Source organism: Atractosteus spatula, chromosome 8 (genome assembly GCF_055471065.1).
Source record: "Atractosteus spatula isolate fAtrSpa1 chromosome 8, fAtrSpa1.hap1, whole genome shotgun sequence".
Classification (NCBI taxonomy): Eukaryota; Metazoa; Chordata; class Actinopteri; order Semionotiformes; family Lepisosteidae; genus Atractosteus; species Atractosteus spatula.
The window spans coordinates 36,193,431-36,208,036 of record NC_142713.1 but is presented as its reverse complement, the minus strand read 5'-3'; the positions used below and the strand labels follow the sequence as shown (position 1 = coordinate 36,208,036).

General features: G+C 35.0%; 1 protein-coding gene across 1 annotated transcript; it reads left to right on the top strand.

Moving 5' to 3' along the window:
• The first annotated feature begins 215 nt into the window (after positions 1 to 215).
• On the top strand, positions 216 to 14,314 carry LOC148829518 (troponin T, cardiac muscle-like). Its single transcript, XM_088922603.1, has 11 exons — positions 216 to 250; positions 335 to 342; positions 5,096 to 5,117; positions 6,339 to 6,399; positions 8,116 to 8,232; positions 8,870 to 8,947; positions 10,185 to 10,298; positions 10,596 to 10,708; positions 11,178 to 11,268; positions 12,272 to 12,315; positions 14,260 to 14,314. The coding sequence occupies exons 1-11, from the start codon at positions 216 to 218 to the stop codon at positions 14,312 to 14,314; spliced, it is 738 nt and encodes a 245-aa protein (XP_088778729.1).
• Positions 14,315 to 14,606: the final 292 nt, after the last annotated feature.

Below are 14,606 nucleotides of genomic sequence, written 5' to 3'. Positions count from 1 at the left end.
GAACAAAACCTGTCAGAACATTTCCGAAAAAGACTACTTTTGTATTCTTTTTCAGTCCAGTCCATTTTAAGTGTAGCATTGAAAGTAATACAGAACAATAAACATTGAGCATATAAGATAATTTATTTTTCCCTGACTGTTGTCAGCAAAAAGAATGTCAGGTACATACAGATTTATATAGTGTCTGTCTTTATTTCCTCAGGCAGTACACAAACATGGCAGACACAGAGGAAATAGTGGAGGAAGTAGAGTAAGTATAATTCTTCCTAAGCATTTCTCCTGTTCTTTGGAACAAAGGGTCTTAATGTTACTTTTCTTTTCTTCTTTTTTCAAGGGAAGAAGGTAAGATCCTATTTCATTACTCAACTGAATTATATGTTTTGATGGAAACTACATAAATTGATTAACATGAATTTTGGTTTTGCAGTTGAGGAAGCTCCTGATGAAGAAGGTAAAGTTTGTTCCTGGTGGATTTAATATTTTATATTAAGATCCTATTTCATTACTCAATTGAATTATATATTTTGATGGCTACTACATAAATTGATTAACATTAATTTTGGTTTTACAGTTGAGGAAGCACCTGCTGAAGAAGGTAAAGTTTGTTCCTGGTGGATTTAATATTTTATTGAACTTTCATACTCTGTATTATTAACAAAATAAGAGCCACATTCATACTATGTGAGACTTTTCCGGCATACAAATTAAGGCATGCAAAAATATATTTTTTATAATCCCTGATGTTTGCAAAGTATGTGTTAACAATGTTGAAAATCTGTTTGAATGATTTTTTCCAAATGCCTAATTATAAAAACACAGTATACAGTATTTGACAATTCACAATTTTTTTGCAGGGCTTCTAATAACTTTGTATTATTTTAAAAATGAACATATGAGATTCAGTGACAGATAAAAGCCATAATTGCCCAGAATATATTATAAATTTCATATTAAAACGTAGTAATATTCCAAAATAAATATCCACAGACAAACATACTTTAGTCTTGCTTCTATTGGTTAAGATATGTTAATGATATAATGGAATAGGTGGATACAGACATACTGTATAATATAAATGTTTTTGTACTGTGGAATGCTGTCTCTGAAATTATGGAAACCCCATGCATAATGCACTATTGACTATTATATGGATTAAAGTATTCTTGTATCAGTAAATTATTCAGTATCTCATCTGATGTAATAATCCTAATAATACAAAGCTTTGATAATGTAGATGATGTAGAGTATCAGTGCACTCTCTTTTGTCTTTTATTAGTTTATGTTTCACTTTTTCTTTTTTTGTAATAATGGTTAAGTAATGTTGGAAGATTTTTAATAATGTATACACTTATATAATTATAATAATAAATTTTTAGATTATTCAATTGCTTAGTGCTCAATATAAGATTATGTAAAACACACTTTTATTTTTTCATATACAGTAGTTTGTGACTATTTGCTGGTTCAAAACCATTTTTGGATTCAATATCACAGTGATGTGTTGTTACCTTTTGTTTGAGCTATGCAGCCATAGAGTGTCAGGGATGTGTGTTTCACATGTTAATTCACCCAAGCAGGTAAGCTTGTATTTGTTGTTAAATTGGGCACTATTCCAAATCAGTAGGATGCAGAACTGCACATATACAGTGGTGTGAAAAAGTGTTTGCCCCCTTCCTGATTTCTTATTTTTTTGCATGTTTGTCACACTGAAATGTTTCAGATCATCAAACAAATTGAAATATTAGACAAAGATAACACAAGTAAACACAAAATGCAGTTTTTAAATGAAGGTTTTTATTATTAAGGGAAAAAAGAATCCAAACCTACATGGCCCTGTGTGAAAAAGTGATTGCCCCCCCCCGTTAAAACATAAATCAACTGTGGTTTATCACATCTTTGGAAAGCTGAGTTCAATTTCTCTAGCCAGACCCAGGCCTGATTACTGCCACACCTGTTCTCAATCAAGAAATCACTTAAATAGGACCTGCCTGACAAAGTGAAGTAGACCAAAAAATCCTCAAAAGCTAGACATCATGCTGCGATCCAAACAAATTCAGGAACAAATGAGAAACGGAGTAATTGAGATTTATCAGTCTGGAAAAGGTTAGAAAGTAATTTCTAAAGCTTTGGGACTCCAGCGAACCACAGTGAGAGCCATTATCCACAAATGGCGAAAACATGGAACAGTGGTGAACCTTTCCAGGAGTGGCCCACCGACCAAAATTACCCCAAGAGCGCAGCGACGACTCATCCAAGAGGTCAGAAAAAACCCCACAACAACATCCAAAGAACTGCAGGCTTCACTTGCCTCAGTTAAGGTCAGTGTTCATGACTCCACCATAAGAAAGAGACTGGGCAAAAATGGCCTGCATGGCAGAGTTCCAAGACGAAAACCACTGCTGAGCAAAAAGAACATAAAGGCTCGTCTCAGTTTTGCCAGAAAACATCTTGATGATCCCCAAGACTTTTGGGAAAATACTCTGTGGACTGACGAGACAAAAGTTGAACTTTTTGGAAGGTGTGTGTCCCATTACATCTGGCATAAAAGTAACACAGCATTTCAGAAAAGGAACATCATACCAACAGTAAAATATGGTGGTGGTAGTGTGATGGTCTGGGGCTGTTTTGCTGCTTCAGGACCTGGAAGACTTGCTGTGGTAAATGGAACCATGAATTCTGCTGTCTACCAAAAAATCCTGAAGGAGAATGTCCGGCCATCTGTTCGTGACCTCAAGCTGAAGCGCACTTGGGTTCTGCAGCAGGACAACGATCCAAAACACACCAGCAAATCCACCTCTGAATGGCTTAAGAAAAACAAAATGAAGACTTTGGAGTGGCCTAGTCAAAGTCCTGACCTGAATCGGATTGAGATGTTGTGGCATGACCTTAAAAAAGCGGTTAAGGCTCGAAAACCCTCCAATGTGGCTGAATTACAACAATTCTGCAAAGATGAGTGGGCCAAAATTCCTCCACAGCGCTGTAAAAAACTCATTGCCAGTTATCGCAAACGCTTGATTGCAGTTGTTGCTGCTAAGGGTGGCCCAACCAGTTATTAGGTTTAGGGGGCAATCACTTTTTCACACAGGGCCATGTAGGTTTGGATTTTTTTTTCCCTTAATAATAAAAACCTTAATTTAAAAACTGCATATTGTGTTTACTTGTGTTATCTTTGTCTAATATTTCAATTTGTTTGATGATCTGAAACATTTCAGTGTGACAAACATGCAAAAAAATAAGAAATCAGGAAGGGGGCAAACACTTTTTCACACTACTGTAGCTTAATAATTGGACAAAGATGACATATACTGATAGTTCACACTAATGATTCAGTAGCTGCAGTGAATTAACTTAATGTCTGACTTTATCAGAGTGACCAGGTATGCTAAATGCTTTTGTTGTTTTGTACACTTATTATGGTGGTTAGACAATTGGCTGAAAACAGAGCTTGTGGTTTATCATAGTGTGTGCAAACAATACAAGACAGCACTGTGAAATAAACATGAAGACGGTTATGCGTCATGGTTCCTGAGGCCTAGATATGACTACTGCTGCTTAAGGTGAACGCAACAATGCTCATTCACATAATTCAGTGTCTGCCTCAACAACTCCATTGGAGGTGCACATAATTATTGTAAAGTGACATCACACACACTGCAACTGGTAATTCAGCTCAGAGGAACAGTAGACCTTTTATTCACTTAAGATTAACTTTTGGTCTTAAAGCCCCCGTCAGGATCTTTATTTCTGGCACTCTATGGTTTGGACAATATTTATTAAAAATGCAGCTATTACATTTATAATATTCTTTAATTTTATACTGTGATTATTTAAAAATGTTCTGTTTTTCTACATATTAATGGATTTGTTTTTTGTTTTTATGGCATGTGACCATACATGTACAAGAAGAGGCACCAAAAGAAGGTATTTTATTTTGTTTGCAGATATGAATAGTCACTACATCAATCAGAGATTTCTATATTTTTTAATATATAATTTTAGTAATGGTGCTGTTGGGCTTGCCTTAATATATTATCTTGTATATTTTTCCAGGAGAAAAGGACCTCTAGATATTCCTTTAAAATGAACTCCAATCAGTTTTCCAATCAGCCATGACCAGTTTTAGTCATGACTCTTTGCTAGTTATCATTTTATTACTTGAAACACACTTGAAAATACTTTGGTTCTCAGATATTAAAAATGCATTAAAAGTAAAACATGAATTACTTTGTGAATCAATATAATATACTTAAAACATAGTGTTCCTTTTTCCCAGAAAAAAAAGTTTTTTTTGTGCTGAAATCTTTTATACTTATTTTTTATCTATATGAGCACCATTTTTGGTTTAGGAGAAACTGGTAACACTGCAGACCATAAGAACGTCTTCCAACATACAGTACACCTTTTTCATTTGATAAATTTTACAAATTATATTTTTTTTATAAACTATTGCAGATATTATTATACTGTACTACTGTAGGTATCATTAAATTAATATAGTATGTTTAAGCAAAGAGAAAGTGGACATTGTGCTTAACGTTCTTTTTCTTCTTTTAAACTGCAGGATCTGTTTTAGCTAGTCATGTTTCAACTAGTTTAACTAACTCTGCTGGAATAATTTAGAAATGATGAGAAACAATCATCTTACAAGCAGGAAACTATAAATCACAATTTATCATCCAAAATGCAATATACAACATTTACAATGAATTTATTTATAGTATCATTTTTTAATCACCTTGTGTAATGTTTTAATGAGGTTATCCCCAGACAAACGTATGTGAATAACGGTTATATTTTGAAACAAAATACAGTAACTGTTCTTATGTATTTGTACATATTCTGATGTCTAAATCATATTTTATATATTTTATTAGCTGAAGCTGAAGAAGGTGAGTGCTTATCATTTCCTTTTTTATAGACACATTTTAGTTTTAATCCAGTTTCATAGCAAGTGTGTATTACAGTCTGTATTTTCTGTACACAGAAAAATATTTATTACTTATATTCAGGATTGTTGCATTTTTTATCTTAATATGCCATTAAGATTTTCAGAAAATCCATATTTGATATTTATTTCTGTATATTTAATTTGCAGATGAAGCAAAACCAAAACCAAAGTAAGTAGTGATATAAGTATTATTTCATAATGGCGGTATTTTAGGTTTGAAGACTACACTAGCACTAAATTATTTGGATTTATATACTTTATGTTATCAAGACAGTGGTTCCTTTTATTGAATACATAATGACATGAATGGCATGATTTGCATTTTATACAGATTTTCACTTCATGAAACGTATTTCCATTATACCATAATTAAGACTGAATAAATATGTTGTTTGAATTATTGTAAGTTGATTCCTTGCTTGAGGGAAAGACAGCCTTACTGCAACATGGTGTATTATTTGAATACAATGTCATGAGTTTTGAAAACACGGTGAACACAATCTATATGCAAGTTCGAGATAAGGCAGTGTGTCAAAACCCAATAACAATGATTACTTTTCACCTTACACATCTCTTCACCTGCACTAACTATTGACTTTGTTTCCAAGTCTTTCTACAAAAAGTCTCCAAATTCATTTTTTTCTACTACCCTCAACTACCCCTACAACCCCCGCAGTTAACTCAGCACATAGACACATTAAAACACAATGCCACTCCCACTTGTTCATGTCCAACCAATCATAGATTTACTTTTTATGATTTGAATCTGAAACAAGTGGAGGTCTGTAACACAAATCATACAAGACTCACATTCCTGCACTCCTGATCAGGATTTCACTTGGAAGATGTAAAAAATGGATGGGGATATGTCTGGGCAAGTATATGTGTGTTTTTGGTGAGGTTTTGTATTGATTATGTGCCCTCCCTTTTTATTTACATGCATCATCTGCTGGCAATATATTATTGTGACAACAACGTGGGATTTGGGAATCAGTATGTACAGTATTTGTGTGGTCTCTGTGACTCATAGAGTCACCACTAGTATTGTCACACTAACCACAAGGATGAGGCCAATAAATCTTCCACTGCCCATCTTATAAAGTTCAAACCAGAGAGCTTTTGCAAGGGCAGTGATGATGTGGTGGAGGAATGAATGCAAAGATAATCGGCAGACATGAATTGGGATATACTGTATATGCCTGATGAGAAAGATTAGGTTTGACCTCCAAATGTTCATTGAAAACTTAATTGCATAAAGCTCCTGTGAAACACTTATCTGTTTTTAATAATAAATGTGAGGTTAACATATGTGATTACAAGGCTCAGTTGAGTGCTTTTTACACTTTGACATATTGTGAAGTTTTAATAACATTATATTTTCCTTCCATAGGTTTTTTGTTCCTAACATCACACCACCAAAAATCCCTGATGGAGAAAAAGTGGACTTTGATGTAAGTGAACTAAAGGATGTAGAGCGTGTTTCTGTGATGTATGTCAAGATTTTTCATTATAGCTCCTAATTTTGTAGTTTCTATGCAGTATGTTTCGGTTACTTTTGCATGCTACAAATTATCTTTATTAATGGTCATCCTTTTCTGTTGCAATATCAGCAACATCCTTTGCTGTCCTTTTATCCCTTTGGGTATGACAAGTTCAGTTTACATCAATGCTAAGGCAATTTCATTACTACATACAGAAGGCACTGGTAAGCCCCAACAACTTATTCAGAATAAAGAACGTCCACCTGCCATTCTCTTGTTTTCTATATAATGCTTCATGAAGCACTAGATAATTCCAAAATATATAGAGAAAGTAGGTCTATCTACTCAAAAGAGTGTACTTGAGTATACCATTAATTCATTTTCTAACTACTTTATCCAACTGAGGGTCACAGAGGAGAAGAAACCTATCATGGCAAGTAACAGGCACAAAGCAGGATACACCCTGAATGAGATGCCAATTCAATGAACAGACATACACAGTCATACCATGCCCAATTTAAAAAAGGGCCAATTAACCTACCACTATGTCTTTGGACTGTGGGAAGAAACTCACATGAACACAGGGAGAACATACAAACTCCATGCAGATAGCACCCAGGGCTCAAGCACAACAAGGAAGCAATGCACCACTATGCACCTGTATGTGTGTGTTTATTAAAACACACACTATTAAAATTTCTACAGCCATTGGGATATACAAAGAGTACTGGTATCCTTGTGAACTGCATATTAACCAGACTGGGACATCAATGGTGTGAGGTGACACAGCAGTGCAGTGGTTAGCATTGTTGCCTTCTAGTGCAAGGGCCTTGGGTTCAGTTCTAGAACTAGGGTGTTATCTGCTTGTAGTTTTTTAACTTTCACATTGGGTTTTTGCCAGGTTCTCCAGTTTCTTACCACAGTCCAAAAATGTATTGGCAGGATTTTTGGCTCCTGGAAAAATTGGTATAAGTGTGGTTGTGTCTGTGTGTGCCCTATGATGAACTGACATCCTGTCCATTTTCAGTTAGAAAATGAATGGATGTATGAAAGCAGAAGCTATTATGTAATGCAGTAGTTTATTTTGAAAATGATCATTGTAAGGGAAACTGCCAAGAAAGCACACAGAAGATATGAAAGGATGTAAAAGTAACACTTTGAAATCTAGTAGTGTAGTGGATTAAAAGCATCCACTCCAAGTCACATAATACCAAGTACAATATACTAGTTTCTCGGATAGTAAAAGCCCACTTCACACTAATTTATTTTTTCAACAAGCATAGGAGTTCTTAATTATGTAACGCTTACTGCCGACAGTGACTGTGTAAGAGCCAGCTTACCAGAGAGGTGATGTCACCGCCCTTCCCTGTAATAGCAGGACCACAGCTGCTGGTTGGGAGGGAGATCTCTCTTTAGCTCACCAGGCTGGGTCACTGTTGAGTGATGCTGGAGGCCCGGGTTCACGTCCCCGACGGTGGGGGGCCGACCTGTGTAGGCAGCAGGCGAGGGCGCCCACCTGAACCCCTTAACGTTCCAATTACTTTAGTAATTTAATACTAAAGTAATTTTAGTAATTTAGTTGTTGCAGTACCTCAATTATTTGTTTGTATGAGTGTGTGAATATCATCTGTCAATTTTGCAAATATTGTGGAAAATGTGTTAATGATTACATTAACTGGGCCACAGGATATCCACAGGAAGCGTATGGAGAAGGACCTGATGGAACTGCAGACTCTTATTGAATCACACTTCATACAGAGGAAAAAGGAAGAGGAGGAGCTCATTGCTCTAGTCAACAGAATTGTAAGTCCTCTGCATACATGTATAAAACATTGAATTTTGGGAAAATAAAACTTAAGGGATTCTGAGTCTTCAGTACCAATAAAATCTGGAGGTTTTTTTTAGTATAAATCCTAGTTAACTCAAAATTCTCAAGCCCTCATGAAGTTAATGTTCACTTGTTCTAGTCTCATTTCCAACAGAATTATAAAAATTTAAAGCAGCAGTGTGTAGTGCTGGATAGTACTGAGGTCTTGTAACCCTTGAGCAGTGTACATCCCGATTTGCTTCAGTAAAATACCTAAGTTGTTTAGAATGAAAGCTTTAGTCAGATAAATTAAGAATAAGTCTATTGTCAGGTAAGATCAATTTCTACTGTCAATATTTTTCCTTAATTTTACTGTCATTCAAGGAATACAAATGTAAAGCAAAACTTATCCTTGAGGAATTCCATGTTAGTTGAATATGATAGATATTTTCTTTTCAGTTTCTGTTCAGTTTTCCATACGCTAAGCACTAACATATTTGAGGAAAAGGCCATTATTTAGGCTCATCTATCCAGCATTACCACCACAATTTAAGAACTTTAAATTGACATCAATTTGAGCACTATTCCTATGTATGTAACTGACTACAATGTGTGTTGTTGGGATTTTCGCAGGAAAAACGCCGAGCTGAACGGGCAGAGCAGCAGAGGATCCGTACGGAGAAAGAGAAGGAGAGGCAGGCCAAGCTAGCGGTGGGTGACGAGGCTGGTGAATTTCACCTGCAGTCATGAAGTCACTGCTGTATCGGTTACATTGCAAGTGACAGTAGTGAGTCAGATAGGATGCTATTTAAAAATGTTCTGTGGATTTGAAGAAAACTGATTTATAAACAAAACAAAAATGAGTAAAATGAACTAATGCAAATTTCAATCTCATCTCAATTTTTAAAAAACATACTATAATCTGTATCTATTGCATGTCTGTAATATTGTTTTTAAAATATTAATACAACACAAAAATGTAATTTGAATGTTTTAATATTGAATAAATTTAATACTGTATTTTATAATTTAGTATATATCCTTATGGTGATAGAGATTAATAGACAAGCAGAACAGAAAATATAAAATGAATAAGTGCTATACACATAAAAAAGAATAATGATAACAGAAGTTTGATAAAGCTGCAAATGATCATTTTAACAATTCTTCATTTGTAAGGATTTTTTGTCATGCCCAGGGGCTCCAAACAATATTTTACTTCTCCTGGGTTGGGATTATGTGTGATCATTCAGATACAATTACTCAAATATTGTGTAACGGAGGCGTTCTTTCCGGACCCTATGCAGACGACACAATCCGGGGATGAGTGAGGAAACCACGGGGGGGAAAGCATGCAGGAGGCGGGAATGAAAACAGGGGGTGTGTCCAAGGTGCGCAGGTGTTCTGGGGGGTGAATCCAAGGCAAACAGTCCAAAAGGGAGTCCAAAGGGAAATCCAAGATGAGGCAAATGTCCAGAGCCGGGCGGTCCATCCAAGACGAAGACAAACGAGATTAAAAACAGGAGCGGGATCCGGTGGAGGGTCGGGGGGACCGGAACCGGGCGCTACAGGTCCCGGACTCGCCTAGTACAGGAACCAATGCAGAGCCCGGAACAGTGTGAGCATCTGGCTTATAGGGTGGGCTGAATAGGAGGCTGGAACAGGGGGCAGGTACACAAAATCAACTCAAAAGTGAAAGAGCCAGAGCGCCCTTAAGGCGGGGGGACTACAATCGTGACATCTTGTCCTTCTGTTGAATAGATGATGGTATCAAGCATCACAAAACTGACCAAAACCAAGATATTTGAATTGAAAGAAAATTATATGAATGGTAGACAGCTATCGCTATTGTTCTTTGATGAGCAAGGCCTGCTGTTACAGAAAAGAATGGTTTAATATAGAAGAACAGCTATTTAATTTAATTCATTTTTCCTTCTTTTTACTACAGGAAGAGAAAGCTAGAAAAGAGGAAGAGGAACATCGTAAAAAGCATGTGGATGATGCTAAAAAGAAAAAAGCTCTGTCGAATATGTCTTTCCAGTATGGAAGCTACCTTCAGAAGGTAAACAGAAATATTGGAATCATTCAGTTTAGTCAGCTAAAAGATAGGGCAGTGTAACATACAAAAGAAACTAATCTTTTAAAATTCTCATTAAATTAATAAATTCTAAGTAGAATTGTTTAAATATATGCATCTTGGGATGCACCTTGATTTTAAATGATTGTAGAATGCAGACTGATGTTGTCTTAAAACATAACTTCAAAGAACAGCATTGACCTCAATTTGTAATAATCCAAAGTCAAAATTAACCCCATATTTTTTTTCTTTTTAATTTATTGAAATATAATTTATTTTTAGACTGAGAGCCGAAGAGGTGCTAAGAAGCAAACTGAAAGAGAAAAGAAGAAGAAGATTCTGGCTGAAAGACGCAAAGCACTTAATATTGATCATCTGAATGAAGACAAACTGAAGTATGTTGTTATTCTTAAACACTAAAAATATAATACAACAATAAGCATATTATAGTAACTAAGCTGTATGATCTTAAAAGAATAAATGTAAAAATGCAAACAAAACAAAAATAACTGTTACAAATAAATATTAATTGTCAAACTTGTCACATATCCTGTAATTTGGCAAAAAAGAAAATGCTGTTCTGTAGTGGTGAAGTTGTTTCCTAATAATTTGTCTAATAATAAAAAAGTACAAGTAGCCTCCATCCAGCAGTATAGTACTAATTTAAAGCATTTTGATTAAATTTGAAGTCTTTACTTCTGTGTTTCAGCTGTGAATACAAAAAAAAAATCTTTCAAGGTTTTTAAATAGCCTTTTCTTTTGCACTATGTAAAGGTAGATAAGGAAGGAACTTACAGAACTCATATGTGAACACTCAGGTCTTTTAGAAAGCTTTTGTTGATCTCTTTTGATTACACTCTACAGGGAAAAGGCAAATGAAATGTGGCAATGGATGATGCAGCTTGAGGGAGAGAAATTTGATCTTGCTGAAAAACTGAAGCGACAGAAATATGATGTAAGTTGCTTGAGAAGAAATACAGACGTCAGTGGCTGGTGGTAAAATGTCCAACTGAGAAGTCTCAGCTGTTTAATCAATTAAACATTTTGCTTTGAAAACAGCATTAAGGAAAGTATTGGAAAACATAAGGGGTGAGGGGGATTTCTTATTTTGGAACACCACTACTATGGCTTTATGTCTGTATATTTTAGGAAAATAAAATTTAGAACTACAGTCTCCTGGACTTTTTGTTAAAGAAAAATAGTAAAAAGAAAACCTTATCACAATCATAACACAGATATTAAACATACCAAAAGCAACAATTCTGAATAGATGGAAGAAAACAGAAAACAAGAAAAGCCAAGAAAAAGAAAAAGCCAGGAGACATTTTTTACCAAATGGATTATAGGCATAAGCTACCTAGTCATTTTGTTGAAACCAATATCCTTCTGCCTTTTTTGTTATTTGGTCCAGGTGTTGACAAATTGTACATGGAACAACATACATGTAACAAAAATGTGAAAAGAGGAGTTTTTGTGAAAGAAGTTAGTAATGATTTTTGTTTAGAACAGCTGGGTGAAAATGGATTTGTCTTTTGCTATCTCTCCTGAGCTTCAGTTAAAGACTTCTGTATGTGCTGTACTACACTGGTTTCTAGAGTAACCCTGTCAAAACTGAGTTTTTCGTGATGGCTTCCCCTTTTATTTTTTCCATTTTATTTTTCCTAATCTTGTTACAAAATGTACAAGAAAAAAAATAATCCACTGATGCATCCTAATGTATCACTGAAATAATATACTGCATTGTTTTCAATCATTCAATTATGAAAAGACAAAGAAAGTCAGATAACCGTCAGTAGAAAGACTGCTGAAATAAAACCACAAATGTAGTTAGGACTGGAAATTAGAAATAAAACAGAAGTGATGCATATTGTTTCAAACTCTGCTACTGTCCCTGTCTGTTAATGTAAACATAGAAGAGAGCTCTTTCTAAAAAGACTAAATCTCTAAATTCCTTGCAGGTCAATCAGCTCCAGACCCGAATCGAGGACCAGATGGGCAAGTTGTAAGTAAATTTCACAAATGTTCTAGTCACTGCAGTGTTGCCTGCTGTCCAATACCCTTTTCATAATGAGCTTTAATTCTCAAAGAAATGAGGTATAAGCTATTATCACAGCCATTGCTTGAGTCCCAAGTTTTTTTAGCTAGTTCTTAAAGCACTTAACAAGGCTTCCAGATTAATGTGCTTCTTACTTGGTTCCGTGATTGACAAGCTACACTGCTTATTGTGTTTCAATTTAATGGACTTGGGATCATTGGGTCTTTCTGGGCTATGATGTAATAGTTATCACACCACAGCTGGAAGAAGGTCACTTTGTTAAGAATAGTGGGGGGCTTCTGACATCATAAAACCATCTCAATACAGTATGTGAATTTATTCTAGTTGTTTTATGGCCTATTTTGATGAGTCATATCCTCTTATCGATCACATTATTTTCAATCTCCTGAGTGTTTTTAAAGAATTTGCGTATACTTTATGAAACCGTAGCTGTTTTTTTCTTCAACTGAAGCAGGAGAAAAACGTTTTGAAATATCCAACGAACTGCAGTGAAGAAAGGCAAATAGTATTCATTAGACTGAAGGTATTGGTTGTGCAATCACCAAGAAAAGGTCAGCTCACAGGTATATTCACAGGCGTTTAGACTTCTGATTACGTTGGCAGCACTTTGGTTATATTGAACAGCCTCTTTTGAAATAGACGTTCTCAGACATGAGGTGATCCATGTGTCTTCACACTTTGCACAGTGGAGTGTTGGTAGTGCTATGAAATTTACATGTGAAATTCTGAAATAATATTCATCATCAACAGATTTTTTTGCATAAAGGAAAGCACAATAGCATTTAACTATTAAAAAAAACTTGTGCTGTGTTTTTAGGAAAAGGGAAGATAAAAAATATAATTCTTCCACTTAACTTATTTTATCCTTAAAATTTGCATAAAAGAAAAGACAAGGGTGAAGACAAGTATGGCTAAATATAATAATTTACACAAAGCAACACTCTCTGCCTCTATCGAACACATTCAGAATAGGTCTATTCCATTCACATACAGTTTCTTTACACTTTGCTAACTAATATACAGTAGTTTCAGGAAATTGATTTTTTATTGCTCTGACTGGCGTGAAACATCTGCTACATATCACTTATTGGTCACATATAAAGATGATAAATGACCACAAATTTTTCCAATGCAACTCATTCACATGTATTGAAACTGAAGGTATGGGCTCCAATTATCCCAATCTCTCCAGTTTGTCCTGTGTCTTTCCAGTTCTGATTCATTTTCAATTTAGCGAACAGTTCTCATTACCTAAAAAAATGGACATGGTCATCCCTTTTCTTTCAGTGCCATTTGATGCTATTTGACTGTTTTTTTTATTTAAAAGGGGAAATTTTATCATTTCTTCAAAAACACACAGAGAAACAGAAATGTGGTGTAAATGTTCCAATAAAGACTTACAGCATTGCATATGGCCATCTTTAAAATTTCATTTGTAGTTAAATACACACATTTTAAGCAGTTAGATGTGAATGCATTAGGGGCTTAAAGTGTCATAGTTTATGGTGTAAACTTGTGCAGGTAAAATGTAAAGTACATTATATTGAAGAAATGTAAAATGCACCTCTGATTTTGCTTGTTATATGTTCTGTTGGTAATTGTTTAACAGAAATGCTTCCACTCCTGTATTTGACTGATGCAGTAATGTAAAATGTTAAAATACATTTGAATAAATTGAAAAATGACAGTTTTGTAGACACTGTATGTGTCAGCATTCTTTAAAAAAATATTAATTATGGACCAAACATCTTCTAAATCAACTGAAAACTACATCAGGTATAAATATATTTCACATCATGCTTTGTGTTTTATGTTTTAAAATGGCTTGAGCATCTGTAAAACAATGATGAGAGTGGACTTCAAAGGAGCTTTTCTGTTCTGTACTTACAGCAGCAACAAAGGAGCTCGTACTGGGAAGGGCAAGGTGGGTGGTCGATGGAAGTAACCAGAAAGCGAATTCTGGAAATAGAAAGTTCCAGGAAGCAGAAATCTGTATGCCCTCAGAAGTAACATGGGAGAAGCCAATATCAAACACTGCTGTGCATGGTTTTGTGTTATATTTATTAAAAAAATAAATCATTCACTTGATATCTGCAGAGAACCTTTTTCCTTTATGAATGCACTTAATTCTTGAATATTTTGCTTCTAAAGTTTATCATGCTAGTTTTCGCTAAACCTAAATATATACAGTATGTCACTTAACGCAATAAATCTTCCAATGCCTTGAAAATAAATGT

Excerpts from the sequence above, each read along its gene's own strand:
- LOC148829518 (XM_088922603.1), top strand. The coding sequence starts at position 216 with ATGGCAGACACAGAGGAAATAGTGGAGGAAGTAGA. Across the intron at positions 5,118-6,338 it reads GAAGCAAAACCAAAACCAAA|GTTTTTTGTTCCTAACATCA; the intron begins GTAAGTAGTGAT and ends TTCCTTCCATAG. Across the intron at positions 10,709-11,177 it reads CTGAATGAAGACAAACTGAA|GGAAAAGGCAAATGAAATGT; the intron begins GTATGTTGTTAT and ends TACACTCTACAG.